Raw genomic sequence first — 19,493 nt, forward strand, 5'->3', positions numbered from 1 at the left:
CGGAGGAACCGCGGCGGCGGCGGCATCCTCGCCGCCTGCCCCGGCCCGGCCGCGTCCGGGAGCCGTCGGGCATGGAGCCGTGGAAGCAGTGCGCGCAGTGGCTCATCCACTGTAAGGTGCTGCCCGCCAACCACCGGGTCACCTGGGATTCGGCGCAGGTGTTCGACCTGGCGCAGACCCTCCGCGATGGAGTCCTACTCTGCCAGCTGCTCAACAACCTCCGGGCGCACTCCATCAACCTGAAGGAGATCAACCTGAGGCCGCAGATGTCCCAGGTAAGGAGGCTGGCGCGGGCGCCCGCGGTGCCCACGGCGCCTCCGCCACCAGCCGGCATCTCCCATTAATCTTCCGGCTGATTTCTTTGTGTAGATGCAAACATCTAGGTGCGCTCCGCTTTCCCGGCCTCCCAGCCCACTGCTTTGGGATCCAGTTCAGCTTGAAATGCTTTAGTTCTTTAGCCGAATGTTAAAGCCCTGCGTCCGGAGATGGTATGAGGCTTTCTGTGAGGCCGGGAAAATAAGTTCTTAGGGTGCCTTTACTTTTTTGGGGGGGTGTTTGGACGGCGACAAAGGAAATTTGATCCAGTTTTCTATAACAACGATGGAGAGGGATGAAACGAAATGATGGGATAATTTTGCCTTTAGTCAGTTCTCTTGCTTTTCGTTTTGTCCCCATGTTTTCTTGAAAGAGGAACCATAACATAAATGAGGACTTTAGGAAGTGGAAGGCGTTCCGGTACCGTTATCTGTACAGGAACGACACTGGTCAAAAGGGAGGAAAAGGGAGCAGAACACAGCGGCCGCCCTCGAAGGCCCCGTGAGCTCGTGGCCAGCTGGCAAGCTAGATGGTTGTGTTTACAGCTCTTCTTAAACCATGTGAGAAGGAGCGAGCCCAGCCTCTCTCAGCAGCGACAGGAAACGAGAAGTTTAGCTCGAGATTCCGCTTTCCTTCATTCAGGGCTCTCTACTCAGGTGGTGTGGTATACGCTTGGCCCTGTGGTTGGAGCCTTGCGTGGAGCTGCCACTTTGAGGGTTTAAAAGCTTGCAACTCTGGGGGGCTGTGTGCACCCTAGAGTCAGTTCAGAAGTCACATTTCAGTGGAATAGTAGTTTGTTGATGCTGTCGGAAAGTTTTGTGCAGAAAGATGTTAAACACGATTCTATTTTCTCTTTCACACTGTAAAAAAAAATCACTTTGAACTTAAAAAATGAGAGGAAAGAGTACCCTGTATGACACATTTTAGGACTAAGCCTGTATGATACAGAGGTGCAGCTACTTAGCAACCAGAGCAGTGTCTTAAGAAGGAACTGACTTTATATGATTGAATAATTATATATATAGAGTTAGAGAACACTCACTCATCTCTGATTCTTGGAGTCATTGTTTCATCAGGGTCCTCCTGCACCTCACATTCTGAGGGCATCCTTTGCCCCTCTGCCTTTAACTTCATGGTTGGCAGTCCCCAAGAAAGAGTAGGCTTGTAGGCAGTGAGAACCATATCTATTTAAAAGTGAGGTAAATTATTTTGTGCTCTCTCATAAACCTGTGTGCTGATTGCTAACTCTGTGGACCGCTTAAGAGTTGTCCCAGCTCTGGACATCTTGTCAGGGGTTTAACAGACAAGGAGCTGCTGTCCTCAGAGTTCTGTAGGGAGCTGCAGTTGGTTATCCAGCCCCAAGTGTCCCCATTTTCCACCTTGCTTATGGCCTCAGGAGGCAGTGTGGACCAGGATGCCTTGGCCCACCAGCAAGGAGTACAATACTGTGCTAGTTTCCTGAAACTTTAGCTTCCTGGGGCCCTCAGGGAATAAGTTCTCAATAATCAAGTCTTCAGGACAGCTGAGGGTTTCCCTTTTTCCCCCCTCAAATTTTTATTTGAATGTTAACAGTGGATGAAAATCTTTTTAAGTGTGTTTTGCTCTTTCTTCTCCTTTTAGAATATGGTGTAATTTAATCTTTTTTAATGATTAAGAGTCATCATTAGAAGTGTCACTAATGAAAACCGAGCATGTACAGTGTTATGAGAGTTCTGTCCTGTACTAAGGGCACTGCAGTGAAGACAAGCTCCTTGCTGTCAAGGAATTATTACACTGCTATCAGATAAACCACAAGATTCAAATGGGATAAACAGGACAGCTTAAATGACCTTCCTTAAGCTGTTGAGTTCTTAACTCTGCTCAACCCTGAGCTTTCTGATTCCAAGTTAAGTACAGTTTCCATTGTAAATGTCCTAAGAGTGAGGGCTACTGCCTGAATATAGTGATGTCTTGTTTTTTTTTTAAAATAAAGCAAAGTTGTTACCATGAAGACCAAGGTGTGCCTGACCCAAGCCATGGTGTTTTCAATTGCCTCAAATGAATAAGGAAGACTGAAGAATTGATGCCTTTGAATTACGGTGTTGGCGAAGAATATTGAATATACCATGGACTGCCAAAGGAATGAACAGATCTGTCTTGGAGGAAGTACAGCCAGAATGCTCCTTAGAAGCAAGGATGGTGAAACTTCATCTCAGATACTTTGGACATGTTATCAGGTCGGACCAGTCTCTGGAGAAGGACATCATGCTTGGTAAGGGAGAGGGTCAGTGAAAAAGAGGAAGACCCTCAATGAGATGGATTGACACAGTGGCTACAACAGTGGGTTCAAACATAACAATGATCATGAGGATGGCGCAGGACAGGGCAGTGTTTTGTTCTGTTGCATAGGATCACTATGAGTCAGAACCAACTTGATGCACCTAACAACAAAGTTTTTTGCTTGGTTCTTAGCCACATTGCAAAGAGGTAAGTTTGCTGGACAGCTGAGTCCTGGAGAGATGAGTTTTTATTATACAGATTGTCATTAAATGAGACTTACTAAATGGTTTTATGAAACAAGTTGATGTATTTAGCATGCCTACAGTGCCCAGCATATAATATGCAATTAATAACTGTTTGTTAATAGCAAAATTACTTAAATTTTTTTCTGATATTGTCACATTAAAAGTAAAGGCTTACAGTCAAATTTTAAAACAACTGCAAAGGTCTACAAGTTCCCCAGGGATGGCATCTCTTTCTCCCTCTGACTACAAATAAATCTTTCTAGGGAAAGGTTGTAGTTGCTTTAGTTATAGGATTCTACACCATCAGCTCCGTTCATACAGTATAGTGGAATTCCTAGTAACCTACTGAGTCCCAGACACGTCCCAGTAGAATTTGCTCTTCTGAAGTTAGAGATGTTATTACTTGTACTTGTGGCTTTTTTGCCCTGTCTAAAAGCCAGTCTGTCCACCTGACTTAGATTCTGTTGAAGATATTTACTTGAAATAGACCACTGCCTTATAGCACACAATTTCCTAAGGCAGGAAGTAAGGGGAAGCTCTCCTTTCAGAGTTTTGTAGCATTTGGAGACCATTATGAGCAGATGTTGACAAAGGAAATTTTAGTTTATTGATGTTTTGCTTGTTTTTTTTTTGTTTTGTTTTTCCATAAAAGATGTTATAAACTAACCTCTCTTAATAAGAGCATTTATCTTCAAGGACCAAGATGTTCTTCTATTTTTATTTGTTAACCTTCTGCCTTGTTTGCATTAAAAAAAAAAATCTCAGGAGAATAAAGAAAACCAAAGACACAAGGGAAAGATTAGTCCAAAGGCCTAATGGACCACAACTACCACAGCCTCCACCAGACTGAGTCCAGCACAACTAGATGATGCCAGGCTACCACCACCAGCTGCTCTGACAGGGATCACAATAGAGGGTCCTAGACAGAGCTAGAGAAAAATGTAGAACAAAATTCTAACTCACAAAGAAAAGACCAGACTTGCTGGTCTGACGATGACTGGAGAAGCCCTGAAACTATGGCCCCCGGACACCCTTTTAACTCAGTACAGAAGTCACTCCTGAGGTTCAGCCTTCAGCCAAAGATTAGAAGGCCGATTAAAAAAAAAGAGAGAGAGAGAGACTAAATGGGCACACTAGCCCAGGGGCAAGGACTAGAAGGCAAGACGGGACAGGAAAACTGGTAATGTGGAACCAAAGGTCAAGAAGGGGAGAGTGTGGACCTGTTGTGGGGTTGACAACAGTTGTCAAAAAACAGTAATTTGTATTAATTGTTTAATGAGAAATTAATTTGCTCTGTAAACCATCATCTAAAGTACAGTTAAAAAATTCTTCACATAATGATTGCATAATTATAGGTTTGTATCTTGGGGTCTTAAGTTAGTTGATAATGTGTCAAAATAGAAGTATAAATGGCATCCCAATTCTCTTTCTAATTGTTTTTCCCGAGGAAAAAAAGAGGACCATCTTTTTCAGTTAAAAAATCAGTACATGTAGTCCAGTGATGGAGCTTTTTTTTTTCTTTCTTAACCCTGATTTAGATTTTATTTATAATAGTTACAGAATTAAACATTAATCACATTTAGTTATACATTTAACACATTGCTTTTATTATAAAGAACAAAATTACATAAAATGCAGATGGTAAGCGATAATCAAAAAAATTTGGTGTCTGTCTATATTAGACAAGGAGCCCTGGTGGTGCAGTAGTTAAGTGCTTGGCTGCTAACCGAAAGGTTGGTGATTTGAATCCAACAGCTGCTCTGAGGGAGAAAGATGTGGTAGTCTGCTCCCGTAAAGATTACAGCCTTGGCAATCCTATGGGGCAGTTCTACTCTGTTTTATAGGGTTGCTATGAGTTGGAATCGAATCAATGGCAGTGGTTTTTTTTTTTAAATCACTGTTTACAGTACTGAATTGTCTTAAAAATGAATTTATTCAGGCTTCAAGGATCCCTTCAACAAATATTTATTTGCTCCTACTATGTGCTAGGCACTGTTTTATAACACTGCATGGAGCAGTAAACAAACTCATCAAAGCCTCAGCTTTCATGGGGTTTAATTCTAGTGGGGGAGATTGATAATAAATAAAATGGTTATATAATATGATGTGCTATGAAGAGATTTGAAGCCGGGTAAGGGACTAAAGAGAAATGGTGGTACTATTCTAAAGAGAATGATCTAGGAAGGCATCTTTGAAGAGGGGGCAATTGAGCAGAGAGCAGAAGAGAATGACGGAACAAGAGATTGTGGATGTGTGGGAGAAGAGTATCCTAGGCAGAAGGAATACCAAATGCTGAGCATGGTAGAGGAACAGCAAGAAGGCCATCCTGGCTGGAGGAGAGTGAGTGCAGGAAAGAATGGGAGGATGAGGACAGAAAGAAAATGGGAGCCAGATTTTTAGGACTGTATGGACCATGGTAAGGACTTTGGCTTTCCTGCTGAGTGAAATGGGAAGCTCTTGGAGGGTTTGAGCAAAGGTGTGACATGACCTGGCTTACCTTTTCAACAGGGTCTCTCTGGCTACTGTGTTGAGAATAGATTGTAAAGCAGCAAGGACGGAAACAGTAAGACTAATCATGCGGTCATTCAGGCAAGAGATGATGGTGACTGTGACTAGGGTGATAGCTGGGCAAATCGTGAGAAATAGTCAAATTCTGGATATATTTTGAAGGCATACCCAAAAAAAGCAAACCCAAGGCCTTCAAGTCGATTTTGACAGGAAACTACTGAGGGAATCAGATGAGGGGTATGAAAAGAAGGAAGGAGGCAAGAATGACTTCTGGATTTTTAGCCTGAGAAATTGGAATAATGGAGTTGCCATTTACTGAGCTGGAGAAGAATGAAGAAAGAATGACTTTGGGTGTGTGTGTGTATATGGAGATGGGGAGGAAGATCCAGCACTAGTTATGTTTGGGATGCTTTGTAGACATCTAGATGGAGACGCTGAGCAAGCAGTTGGAGAAGTTGGAGATGTAGATGTCAGTTTTGGAATCATCAGGGAATAGATGGTATTTAAAATCATGAGTCTGGAAATCCCCTAGGGAGTCAGTGTAGGAAGAGAAGAGGCCTACAGAGTGAGCCCTGGAATGTGCCTGTGTTTCAAGAGTAGATGAGGAAAATCTGTAAAGAAGGTGTGAGGGAAGGGCCAGCGAGGTAGGGGAGAACCACAGAGTGTGGTTCCCGGAAACCAAGTGAATAAAGTGTTTCTGGGAGAAGGAGTTATCAGACATGTCAAATGCTGCTGATAGATCAAATAAAATGAGGACTGAGAATTAAACATTGTATTAGGCAAGATAAAGTTCCTTGGTGACCCTGACGAAAAGAATTTGTTGATGTGGTGGGCAAAGACCCAATTGGAGAGGGTCTAAGAGGGAATAGGAGGAAAGGATTAAGACAGCAAGTAGAGGCATCTCTTTGGGGTAACTTTGCTGTGAGGAGAGCAGAAAAATGGGGCAGTGGCTAATGGGAAGAGAGATCAAGAGAGGGGTTTTCTTATCATGTGGAATTTTTATTTTATGGTTATTACGATAGCTCTTTTAGATTTAGACCTAGATTTTATCTAATGTCAATCTCGTGTATATGTATTTGTGTATGTGTGAAAAATATATATGTGTATATAAGAAAATATAAGTGAAACAAATTCAATGTGTTCCTAAAACATCTTTTCATTCAGAACGTGACTCTTCTGATCCTGTTTCAATCCAGAGCAATTGATTTCTATGTTTTGTTTTTTTTTCCCACATACTTGCCCCCGAGCATGGAGTTTGGTGATGGATTTTTTAAAAAGGCACAACTATTATCCCCAGGAAATTTTTCCTAACATACATTTGGGATTTGATGTTGTGGCTACCTTTTTCTTTTTTTTTTTAAGTTAATCAGAGAAAATGTATATCTGCCATATATAATCATACATTGTTTAAAAAGAAAGAACACTATGATTACATTAGTGTTGGCTTTGGTGTGTGCATTCCAAATACATGCCTGCACTTCCTCACAAACACAGTGGGGTTGTGTGCGGTTTATTGGATAAAAAAGCTATCACTGTTCAGAAAGAGTGGTGTTCCTAGTTACATCTTCAGTCAGTCAGTTCAGAGTAATGTCATTTTTTAGTATTTCTTACCAGAAGTCAGTAACTTCTTTGCCATTTGTTAGGTTATTCTTTGTATGCTGTGGGGACCCAAAGGGGTCTCTGTAATGCTTTTAGAGGGCCCACAGGGCCAAAATTATTTTTATAATAATACTAAGACATTATTTGCCCTTTTTAGTCTCATTTTCCCGCAGGTATACAGTGGTCTTTTCCAAAGGACTCATGACGTTGCTGATGTCATTGCTGTGTTGCCATTGGAATGTGTGCTTGTGTATTTTTATGTTTTAAAGGTTTCTCAATTTTAAGCTCTAATATGGTATATATTGATAGATATGACCCCCATAAACAAAAGCTATTAGAGGTTCTCCGTAGTATTTTTAAGACTAAAAGGGATCCTGAGACCAAAAGGTTTGAGAACTGCCCTTGACCATTCACTTCCTGACTCCTCTGGATGACTATTTGATACCTTTTCTTCTCTCCTCAAACCTCCATCACCTCCTCTTCCATTCTTCTCAACTGGTGACCTTGCTTTCTGTCCCACTAAGAAAATAGACAAAGTCAGAGGAAAGCTTCCTCAAGCTCCCACCTTCTACATCTGTGCGTAGATGATGCCTTCTCTCCTACATGGATAAATTATCAACACTCCCAGCAAAGTCTAATTCCTCTTTTAGCTCTTCTCTCCACACTCTTCTGCATCATCACTTCTTCCCTCTCTGCTAGATCTTTCCCATTTGTATGCACACATGCTGTTATTTCTCTCTTCTGATTTCAAGATAGCCACAAGACTTGCTGATAAACATTGAGTGTTATGGAGAGTGACTAAGGATCACTAGTTTGACCTGAGCTACTGGGGCAGGTGGTCGGTCAACCTCCTTTTAACTGTTTAATAATTCCTTTTGGAGTATGGGATAAAATCCAAATTCCTTAATAAACATGCAAGGACACATGATCCAATCCTGCTTCATCTCTCAAAGCTCCCCACCACTCCATTGTCCTGACCTTCTGTGGTTTCTTGAATGTACTGTGCTGTCAGATATGTCTGTACTATCGCATATGTCCTTTTCTTAGCATGAAATGTCCTTTCTCATTGTCTGCTCAAAGATTTGGTTCAAGAGTCACCTTTGCAGTCAAGTCTTCCCTGACTCCTCCCCCAGGTGTGGCTGATCACAGGCTGCTTTGTGCCACACTGTGTGGTACACACAGGTGGAGCATAATGCTCCTTGTACTGTTTTGCAATTTTTTTGTTACTTATCTGTCTCCTTTCCACGCCGTGACCTTTTTGAGGCTGGGATAGGCTTATTCATTTATATATATCTAGAGAGTGACAGAGACTCATATGTAATAGGTACTCATTAAATGTCTGATTGAAAATGGTGACTTTCTGCTTACTGTCTTTTCAAAATATCTATATAAATTTTTAAAATAAGATGTGCCCAGAACTGTCTATGTCATTAAAAAAATTTAAGAAGTACCTGTTCGTTCAGTGCTCTTACTAAGAAAGCAGATAACATTACTCCATCACTTACCAGCTTCGAAACTTTCAGAAAGTGACTGAACCTGTCTTTTCTTCTGCTTCCTCATTTTGAAAATAGGAATAATAAAAGAACCTACGTCCTAGGGTTGTTATGTTGTTGTTGTGTGCTGCTGAGTCAATTTTGACTCATAGTGACGCCACGTGACAGAGTAGAACTGCACCATAGGGTTTTCTAGGCTGTAATCTTTATAGGAGCAGATTGCCAGGGTTGTTATGAGGACTAAATAAATTAATTAGTTCTTGTGACTGGCACATATCCATTACCATCAAGTCGATTCTGACTTATAGCAGCCCTATAGGACAGAGTAGAACTGCCCTGTAGGGTTTCCAAGGAGCAGCTGGTGGATTCAAACTGCCGACCTTTTGGTTAGCAGCGGTAGCTCTTAACCACTGCATCACCAGGGCTCCGACTGGCACATAACAAATGCAAAATAAATGTTGACTAATTTTACTAAGGCCGTCACTACTGCTTCTGCAGAAACTTGCTAGGCAGTGTTCTAATGCATGCATCTAATTGTCACAACGCCCTGAGGCAGGCACTATTATTTCTTCTTATATGATAAATACAAGCTTCCCTGAGGCCAAAAGATGTTTAGCAACTTGCACTAAGAAGTAGTTTGTGGAGGAGCCGAGTTTAGAATGTTGGTTTACTTGAGGACAAAGTCTTGATTCCTCTGCGAAATTAGTATTGGTTTCCTATCTTTAGCCTATACTGCTTATCCATGTTTTTTTTAAATGCTCTTTTGACACATTTTATCTTATTTTTAAGGGTCAAAGCAGATTGTATCTTTTGGTCTTATAACCCTGTGCTTATTTATTAGTTTAATGACTCTTTAATTACCTTGATTAATTTTGGAAGTGATTCATAACTAGAATTGAACCAAGTGTAGGCAAATTTCAAATATTAACGCTATAAAAAATAAACTAATACTTATTAGGATTTCTAAAGAAAAATTTGGTTGTTTCAGACTCAATCAAGAATATTGAGGTATTAAAACAGAAAAAGGAACTCTGGTGGTGCAGTGGTTAAGCACTTGGCTGCTAACCAAAGGTTGGCAGTTTGAACCCACCAGCCGCTCCGAGAGAGAAAAATGTGGCAGTGTGCTTCTGTGAAGATCACAGCCTCGGAAAAACCCTATGGAGCAGTTCTGCTCTGTCCTGTAGGGTCGCTCTGAGTCGCAATCAACTTGATGGAAACGGATTGAAAACTGCGAAATATGACCAGTGACATTTAAAGTGAACTGAGGTCCCGTTAGCAAGGCTACTTGCACATCAGAACATGAACTGCAATGAATGTGTTTTATCATTTTTTCATTGTATTGCTTTGCTGTGCTGTTCCCTTGGAGGAGTGTTCTCTGATTGGCCTTGTGGCTATTGTTAACAGTGCCTCCGTACTAATCAGATATTGAGTTATAATTTTTGTTTGGGATATTGAATTTATCAACCGGATGATTCTGTACATATTTATCACACTATTCAGTGTAGAAGGAAATGAGTAGACCTTTGGCAGACATAGGATAGGAAAAGGAAATAAAACCAGATAGAGAAACTAAGGAAGTTAATGAGAGAAAAAGAGAGAGTGGGTGTAGCTGGTCATCTCTGGCCTTTAATACTGTGTCCCTTGACAGCTGGCACATGGTTTAATGCTCCACCCTGGAGCTACCAGAGTGCCTTCATTTCCCTGGGATGCTGGGACACCATTGTTTTAAATGGCATGCTTTGACATGTGTCACTATTTTTTTCTGTATTACAACCATTCTTCCTATAAATTCACAAAGACCTATTACTAGCTGCTATTTAGAATATCATTATATCCCACTTTTTTTTTTTTTTCCTGCTTACATAGATCCTGTGTGATGTTGAGACCAGTCATAAGCTTACACTCTGCCTTTCCTCCTTCTTGGGCAATTGACGGGCAGAACCCTGAACAGCCAAAGAAGTACCTACTTCTGATTTCTGTCGAAAATTGTTCTAGAGTTGTATTTTGTGCTGCCATCTGAATGTGCTTTCAAAATATGTGTTGCAATAAGTGTAGTCAGCTTTTGAATTGCTTGCTTAACAGGAAGCCAGCAGCATATGCTACTCACGTGGGAGTTCTCTAAAACGTCAATTAATATGGAATATTTAATGATACACTTGATACTCACCTTCCATGATTTTCAAAGTGCCTGCCTTAAAATAGATCTGTAACAGCTGGCCTGAATAAACAAACATCATGCCTCTCTGTGCCACTAATGTCAGGAGCCTTTTCCTCGGAGAGTGGTGTAGCATGGATTAAGGAAAAGGCTTCAAGCTAGGAGTCAGGAGACCTGGGTTCTGGCCCAGATCTGCCTCTGAAAGACTGTGTGACCTTGGCAAATATCTGCTTCTTGGTGCCTCTGCCTTCCTCTGTGAAAGGAGGAACATAGTATCTGTTATACTTACAGCGTTAATGGCAAAGATGTGCATTTACACTAGCATGCTAAATAGCAACTAAAAATTTTTTTTTTGTACATATTTAGCTCTCAGAAACTCTGGTGGTATAGTGGTTAAGAGCTACATCTGCTAACCAAAGGTCGGCAGTTTGAATCCACCAAGCACTCTTTGGAAATTTGACGGGGCAGTTCTACTGTGTTCTGTAGGGTCACTATGAGTCAGAATTGACTCGATGGTAATGGGTTTTGGGTCATTTAGCTCTCATTTGGGAGGCATTATGAGTTCATGAAGAGAGAGCTTTGGGACCACTTAACACCTCTGTGACCTTGGCAAAGTTACTTTCCTTGCTGAGTCTCAGTTTCCACATCTCGTAGATCAAGACATAGTAAAAATCTACTTTGCAGGATTGTGGTGAGAATTTAATGAAATGTTATTGTTGTTAGTTGCTGTCAAATCGATTCCAACTCACGGTGACCCAATGTGTGCAGAGTGCAACTGCTCGATAGGTTTTCACGGCTGTGAGCTTTTAGAAGCAGAGCTCCAGCCCTGTCTTCTGAGGTGCCTCTGGGTAGGTTTTGAACCTTATATATAACAGAAAGAAACATTGTCCAGTTCCACGCCAAGACATTTAATTAAGAAAAAAGGTTGCTGCCCTTGTAAGGTGTACCCACCTCCACAGGCTTTCCTCTTCTTGTGAAAGGGCTGAAGAGAGCTGTTGGAGACGACTAAAAACCAGGTGCACCTGTTTCACCACCTGTTTTTGCTGTGCAGCTTCACCGCAGCTCAACACTGCTTTAGTCACCTCTGAGTGATGTCTCATAGCACCGCCCTCTTGGCATCCTCTCATTCACCCAGTCATACTCCAGTTCCCCAAATCCCAGTCACCCTGAGTCCCCAACTCTCCCCCAGTCGCTGCAGGTTCATCTAGTCCTCATCATTATCACTGAAACAAAAAAAACCCAAACCCATTGCTGCCGAGTTGATTCTGACTCATAGCAACAGAGTAGAACTGCCCCGTACCACCCAGACCTCCGGAATTTTGACTTGTCTCAGTCCCTCCCATCCTGCTTCCCCTGATGCTGGCAGAAGTAGCAACTGTTCCAAACTTTGCAAATTATGTTTGTATCCACTTTTTTGTCTTCCTTCTCCCAAGAGAGAGTTTTGGTTCTTACAAAACTAAACCTGTTGCCATCAAGTCGACAGTGACTCATAGCGACCCTGTAGGACAGAGTAGAACTGCCTCAGAGGGTTTCCAAGGAGCGTCTGATGGATTCGAACTGCTGACCTTTTGGTTAGCAACCTGAGCTCTTAACCACTTCGCCCCCAGTGCTCCTAAAGGAATGTTTAATAGAATCCCAGAGAGGGTGCTATGAAAACATTTGACTGTACGAAATTGGACACGATATACTAGAGGTACTTTTTTTGGTTTGTGATCTCCAGAGCCAAATGGGGTGCTTGAGTGAGCATCCACTGATGCACCAGAAGCTCTCGAGTCACGTCTTATAGCTCTCAGCAGCACTGAGGCTGCCTGCCCCCAGTTGCAGCCAGCTCATAGCATCTGCTTATTTTTGCAAGCTTTTTTTTTTTTCTTTTGATAATGTCATCATGCAGTTAGTGCAATTTTCTCTCAATTGCATGTAGAATGCCTAGCAGTGAAAGCGTCTCTAGAATAATTCTGTCACTTATTGGTAACTGTATTGGAGATATCGACCTGGCTTTGAAACCTAGCTCTGCCACTTACAGTCTTGAACAATGTAACCACTCTGATCTTAGGTTTTCAACATTTATAAAATAGGGAAGATAATACCTGTTTTGCAGTGTTGGAAGGATATAATTAATTGAAATAATGCATATGATATGTCCAATTCATTGTTGGTACTTAGAAGGTACTCAATAAATGCGGTTCCATTAAGCCTGTTCTATAAATCCAGGGAGATAACAGCTTGCAAGTTAGAAATGTAAAAGAGGGACAGCTGAAAGTGAGGTTGGAAATAGTAAAACTGTAACTCACGGGCTCAGGAACTCAAGTGTATCAATCCATGGCTATGCAGAATTAGGCCGATCTACACCTCTGAGGAAGGATAGTCCTATTTGAACGGACCATTAGAGTAAGTGATTTTATAGTTCCTAGATTTATGCAGTTTTTGTACTGGAAAAAAGTCTTTAGAGATAATTCTAATTCAACTCTGTGGTTTTAAAAAATGGACAGTGTAAGGCCCCCAGTATATGCAATGAATTGCCCAAGTTCCCTTGGTTTGGCAGAACCAGGTCAGACCCAGATTTCTGGAATCATAGCCATGACTTTTTTCATAAATGAATACTAATTACCTGGATCCTCAAGAGAAGTTTACGTTACGTTAATACTTTTTTTTAGGAAGATTGAAAATTGCTTGAGTTCAGAGTTTCTCATGTGAAGTGCTTGTGATAAAGTCCTTACTCTCTCTCATTAGGTGTCTTAGTTATCTAGTGCTGCTGTAACAGAATTACCACAGGTGGATGGCTTTAACAAATAGAAATTTATTCTCTCATAGTTTAGGTTGCTAGAAGACTGAATTAATTGCACCAGCTCCAGGGGAAGGCTTTCTCTCTCTGTCAGCTCTGGGGGAAGGTCCTTGTCATCAGTCTTTCCCTGGTCTAGGAGCTTCTCAGATTGCCAGGTCCAGTGGACACGCTCTACTTCCAGCTCTTCTTTCTTGGTGATATGGGGTCTTCTCTGCTTGCTTCTCTCTTGTGTATCTCAAAAGAGATTGACTCCAGATACAACCTAATCCAGTAGATTGTGTCCTGCCTCATTAACATCATAGAGGTTAGGATTTACAATGCATAGGATAATTACATCAGATCACAAAATGGAGGACAATCACATAATACTGAGAATTATGGCCTAGCCAGAGTTGACACATATTTTTAGGGGACACAGTTCAATCCATGACATTGCATCCTTTGGCTTGCAAAAATGCATGTCCTTGCCGCATGTAAAACACATTCACCCCATCGTATCATCCCCAAAGCCTTAAATTGACTCCTGTCTTAGGCTGGGTTCTTTAGAGAAGCAAAACCAGTAAAGTGTATAAATATATATATATAGAGAGAGAAGTTAATATCAAGGAAACAGCTCATGCGATTGTAGAGGCTGGAATGTCCCAAGTCCGTGGATCAGGATAGAGGCTTCTCCTGACTTATGTAGCTGCAGGGGCTGGCAAGCCCTAGGTCGGCAGGTCAGAGAACAGGGCTCTTGCTCACAGGCTGTGGAGGTCGACAAATCCCAAGATCAGCAGGCAAGACCACAAGGCTTCTCCTGATTCATGTAGCTGCAGGGGCCGTTGAACCCAAGATTACAGGTCTCAGAGCAGGACTTTTCCTCACAGGCTGTGAAAATCGACAAATCCCAAGATTGGTAGGTAAGCTGCTAGCTCAAGTCCCAAAAACTGGAGGTCAGACAAACAAAAGGCAGCTGCAGCATCCAGAGAGGGCAAGCCAGAACATCCACTTATATTTGGATGCAGGCTACATGCCCAAGGAGACTCTCTTTCAACTGATTGGCTACTCACAGCAGATCCCATCATGGGGGTGATTACATATAAACACTGAGAATCATGGCCCAGCCAAGTTGACACACAATCTTAACCATCATAACTCCCAAGTCCAAAATCTCCTGCAACATTCCTCTTCATCTGTGAATTCTAGATTGCCAGTTATCTGTTTCCACAGTACAATGATGGAACAGGCACAAGGTAGACATTTCCATTACAAATGGGAGAAATTGGAGGGAAAGAAGGGATAACGGGCACCAAGCAAGTCCGAAATCCAGCAGAACACATTACATTAGCTCTCAAGGCTTGAAAATAATCTCTGTTCTCTGAGACCATTTAGGCAATGGCCCTGTGCTCCAGACTCTGGATGTTAGCCATACTCTCCAAATTCTGGGTGGAGGCATCTTGGCCTTGAGCTTTAGCCCTGCCTTCCAGGCCCACTGGGATGGTAACTCTGCTGCCTTGAATTTGAGTGGCCCCATTCTTCTAGTCTGTCTGAGTGGTGACCCTACCCCCTAGGCCCTGGCAAGCCCTGTTCTTCTGTGGGCGTGGCAGCCCCACCCCCTCAGTTTAGGGCAGCAGATATGGCCACATGCTGCTGGCAGTCATGGAAGGCATCCCTACAATCTGGAACTGAGTTGGTGAAGATCTGACTCTTTGAAACCCGGGAGGCCATGGCTCCACCCTTGAGACCCAGCAGGCTGTGGTTCCAGCCTATGAGACCCCAGAGGTCGTGACCCCACCCTTGAGACTGTGAGGCAGCTCTGCTTCCTGTGCTCCTTGTCTCTTCAGCTTCTGCTTCATGGTTCCTTGGCTTCTCAGCCTGAAGGTACTCAGCTCTCTGGCTCTGTGGGTTGGCAAGCCTAGCTCCACCAGTAAGTGCCCAGAGACACCCTACTCCGGCAGGAGGTCTTCTGCCCAAAGACACTCAGCTCTCTCACTCTGTGGGTTGGCTCCTGCACCATCTTGCGCAGATCTTCTGGTTCTGCTGCTGCTGTTTCTCTGCTGCTACTTCTTGCTGTCTGCGCTGTCTCTGGTACTACAGCCCTCCTCACTTCCTTCTGAGCCCTCAATTGTCTTTGATGTCCATAATTCCACCAACAGTCTCTTCAGGGTAACTTAGGCTTTTATTATTAGACACTTTAAAACTCTTCTAGCTTCTACCTATTCACCGTTTCAAAACCGTTTCCACATTTGAGGTATCTGTTAGAGCAGAACCCCACTTCCAGTACCAAATTCTGTGTTATAGATTGAATTGTGCCCCAGAAATGTGTGTATCAATTTGGCTGAGCTGTGATTCCCAGTATTGTGTGATTGTCCACCATTTTGTCATCTGATGTGCTTTTCCTATAAATCCTTGTAAATCCTGCCTCTATGATGTTAATGACAGGGGATAGGTAGCAGTTATGTTAAAGAGGCAGGACTCAATCTACAAGATTGGATTGTGTCTTGAGCCAATTTCTTTTTTTTTTTAATTGTGCTTTAAGTGAAAGTTTACAATTCAAGTTCATTTCTCATATAAAAATTTATACACACATTGTTATGTGACCCTAGTTGCTCTCCCTGTACTGTGACAGCACACTCTTCCTTTCCAGTCTGGATTTCCCATGTCTATTCAGCCAGCTCCTGACCTTCTCTGCCTTCTCATCTTGCCTCTGGACAGGAGCTGCCCATTTAGTCTCATGTATCTACTTGAGCTAAGAAGTATCATTTTATGTCCCATAGTCCAGTCTAATCTTTGTCTCAAGATTTGGCCTCAGGAATGGTTTTAGTTTTGGGCTAACAGAGAGTCCAGGGGCCATGTCTTCCGGGGTCCCTCCAGTCTCAGTCAAACCATTAAGTCTGGTCTTTTTACTAGAATTTGAGTTCTGCACCCGACTTTTCTCCTGCTCCGTCAGGGACTCTCTGTTGTGTTCCCTGTCAGGGCAGTCATTGGTGGTAGCCAGACACCATCTAGTTCTTCTGGTCTCAGGCTGATGAAGTCTCTGGTTATGTGGCCCTTTCTGTCTCTTGGGCTAATATCTTCCTTATGTCTTCGGTGTTCTTCATTCTCCTTTGCTCCAGGTGGATTGGGACCAATTGATGCATCTTAGATGGCCACTTGCTAGCTTTTAGGACTCCAGATGCCACTTACCAAAGTGGGATTTGAGCCAGTTTCTTTTGGGATATAAAAGAGAGAAAGGAGCAGAGAGACAGGGGGACCTCATACCACCAAGAAAGGAGTGCCGGGAGCAGAGTGCGTCCTTTAGATCTGGGGTTCCTGCGCAGAGAAGCTCCCAGTCCAGGGAATATTGATGAGAAGAACCTTCCCCCAGAGCTGACAGAGAGACAAAGCCCTCCCCTGGAGTTGGTGCCCTGAATTTGGACGTCTGGCCTCCTAGACTATGAGAGAATAAATTTCTCTTTGTTAAAGCCACCAAGATGTGGTATTTCTGTTATAGCAGCACTAGATAACTAAGACAGAATGTCCAAATTCAGGGCGCCAGATCCAAGGGAAGGCTTTCTCTTTGTTGGCTCTGGGGCAAGATCCTTGTCATCAATTTTCCCCTGGGTCTAGGAGCTTCTCAGTGCAGGGACCCCAAGTCCAAAGGACACGCTCCACTCTGGCTCTTCTTGCTTGGTGGTAATGAGGTCCCCTCTCCTCTCTGCTCACTTCTCTCTTTTATATCTCAAAAGAGATTGACTCAAGATACAGCCTAATCCTGTAGATTGGGTCCTGCCTCATTAATAGAACTGCCTCTGATCCTGCTTCATTAACTTCATAGAGGTTAGGATTTACAACACATAGGATAACTACATCAGATCATAAAATGGTGGACAACCACACAATACTGAGAATTATGGCCTAGCCAAGTTGATACATATTTTGGGGGGACACAGTTCAATCTACAACACTGCATTCTTTTTCTTTTTGAATACAGTAGTATAGAGGAATCAGTGGGACTGGAGGTACAAGGTTTCAGACTTTGGAATTCAGAATGTCCTGGAAGAATTGACAAAGCATTGAAAAATTATTAAATAATAAAATGTTTGTGAAATAAAGGATCCGATCTGATGCTTAAAGGAGTAAATCATCAGATACCCTGAAACGTAGCCTTCCAGAATCAATCAGTTCCCAAGAGATCTGAGGTTGTGCTATTTTAAAATGTGTCCCATATTCCTGAAAATATGAGTATTTACGTTTTGGTGTCACCGTAAGTTGTTTCCTCTGTGTTGTGAATTCTATGAAACTGGGGACCATTTGCTTTTTAGTTTTATGTTCCCAGCTCGGTACATGGCACAAGTGAGAGCTTCTGTGACGGCTATTGAATAACTGTTCAATGATTCTCTAACATTAGCCTTAACATTCGCTGACAGGAACACCAGATTTTGTGACCTTCATTTTAATCACAGGATGCAAAAATATAGTTAATATTCCGCCACTTGTCATGTGGTAGGATGCAGCATACTATAATGAAAGAACGTGGACCTTAGTATGTGTTCAAATTATATTCTACTCGTTGGATGACCATGGGCAAGTCCGTTGATCTCTCAGCATCTTAGTTTTCTTGTTTGTGAAATGGGGATAATAATACTTCCTGAAGAGTGAAGAGCAAATGAATTAAGATGGGAAAAATACCTATCACAGCATTAGGAACATAGTAGGCCCTTAATAAGAATGTGAGACCCTTTCCCCATTCTAGCCTCACGCCATCACTTGATCTTTTCGTGGTAACAGGGCTTTTCCCGTTGTTCTTTTGAGATTGTATCGTTTTGCTGAGCTATCACAAATTTTTCTTCTTAGTTGCATTCCATCTTTCTGCAGATGTTTTATTTAGAATCATTGGATCTAATACTTGGAATATTGTGGCCTTTAAAAATTTATGTTGTATATGTGTATATTTTTTTCTGTAAGTAATTCCATATGTGACAGCTGTGATAAAACAAAAGATGAAAATAATGCTGTGTGTGGACTTGGGAGGCCTGCATTCAAATCTTTGCTCTTTCACTAATTGGCTTTGTGATCTCCGAGCCTCTTTTGCTCGGTTTCTCTGAGCCTTGCCTCCATTTTCTGTGTAATAACCAGGAGGTGCATGGTACAGGGAAAAGGGCATGGGCGTAGAGTTCAAATCTTGGATCTGCTGCTAACTAGCTGTATGATCTAGGGCAGGCTCTTTCATCTCTCAACTGCCTCCTGAGGACAGGGTTGTTGTGAGGATGAGATGAGATGATAAGTTCCAGGCTCAGCATGTCCCACCTTGTAAGCTCTCAATAAATGAGTAGCTTTAACAATCCTTTGGCTGATATTATTATGGTTAGTATTATTAATGCCTGTTTCCCTAGGTAACTGAAAGACTCAGTAAGGGATGTGATTATTACAGCTAAAGAAACTGAATTTTTAGAAGTCTGAGTAATTTTCTCAAGGTCACATAGAAAGTGATAGTGGAGTAGTATGTAACTGAAAATGGTGAATAGTCCACCTTATTAATACGCTCCCTGTGTATATAATACGTCACTTGGGTTATTTCCAGTTCTCTTTTATCAATAGCATGGCTATAAAGGCCCTGTATACATTATTCCCCATGTAGGATTATTTCCTGCAGCTTTATTTTCCAAAGTGGGATTTCTAGGTCAAACGTTATAAATGGTTTTATAGCTCTCTTTAACATTCTGCTAGATGGCTTGCAAAGAAACATTTCTAATTGACAAAAAAGAGCAAATATCCGAAGTCTTGGTTTAAAAAAGGCCTTTGGTGTTTAGGTCTGATTCAAACCTCAGACACCTGTCTGCCAAATGACTGAGCATATAACTTACCCTCTGTAAATGTATTTTCTCACTTACAAAGTGGGATAAAAATAGCTACCTTGTGGTGTCTGTCGGGTGCTTAGATGGTGCAAGGTGCTTAGTGCTCAAGCTTCCACTTGTCTGTCTTGAATCCGTCTGTGTCCCTCGCTGCCCATGCCTTTCACTTAGACCCTGACTCCTGATAGGTTTCCCTGTATATATTCTGCCCCATGCCAGCTCATTCTCTGAACTCCATCTTCAATAATCTTTTAAAAAATCACACATCTGATTATGTGAATCCCCTTAGGACTCTTAGAATGCTTTCCTGTGCTCTGAGGATGA

The 19,493-nt window shown here is 42.3% G+C and overlaps 1 protein-coding gene across 2 annotated transcripts in view; it reads left to right on the top strand.

Annotated features, from left to right (window-relative positions):
• The first annotated feature begins 22 nt into the window (after positions 1-22).
• The window catches only part of VAV3 (vav guanine nucleotide exchange factor 3), a 444,185-nt gene continuing 424,714 nt past the window's right edge, over positions 23-19,493 (top strand). The window contains exon 1 of one of the 2 annotated variants that reach the window (XM_004388054.2): positions 23-275. In XM_004388054.2, coding sequence (XP_004388111.1) covers positions 72-275 — 204 coding nt within the window. In that variant the 5' untranslated portion in view covers positions 23-71. Of the gene's footprint in view, positions 276-2,632; positions 2,782-19,493 lie in introns of those variants that run through there. The other variant, XM_023742207.1, reaches the window with a different exon arrangement.

Source organism: Trichechus manatus, unplaced genomic scaffold (genome assembly GCF_000243295.1).
Source record: "Trichechus manatus latirostris isolate Lorelei unplaced genomic scaffold, TriManLat1.0 scaffold00204, whole genome shotgun sequence".
Classification (NCBI taxonomy): domain Eukaryota; kingdom Metazoa; phylum Chordata; class Mammalia; order Sirenia; family Trichechidae; genus Trichechus; species Trichechus manatus.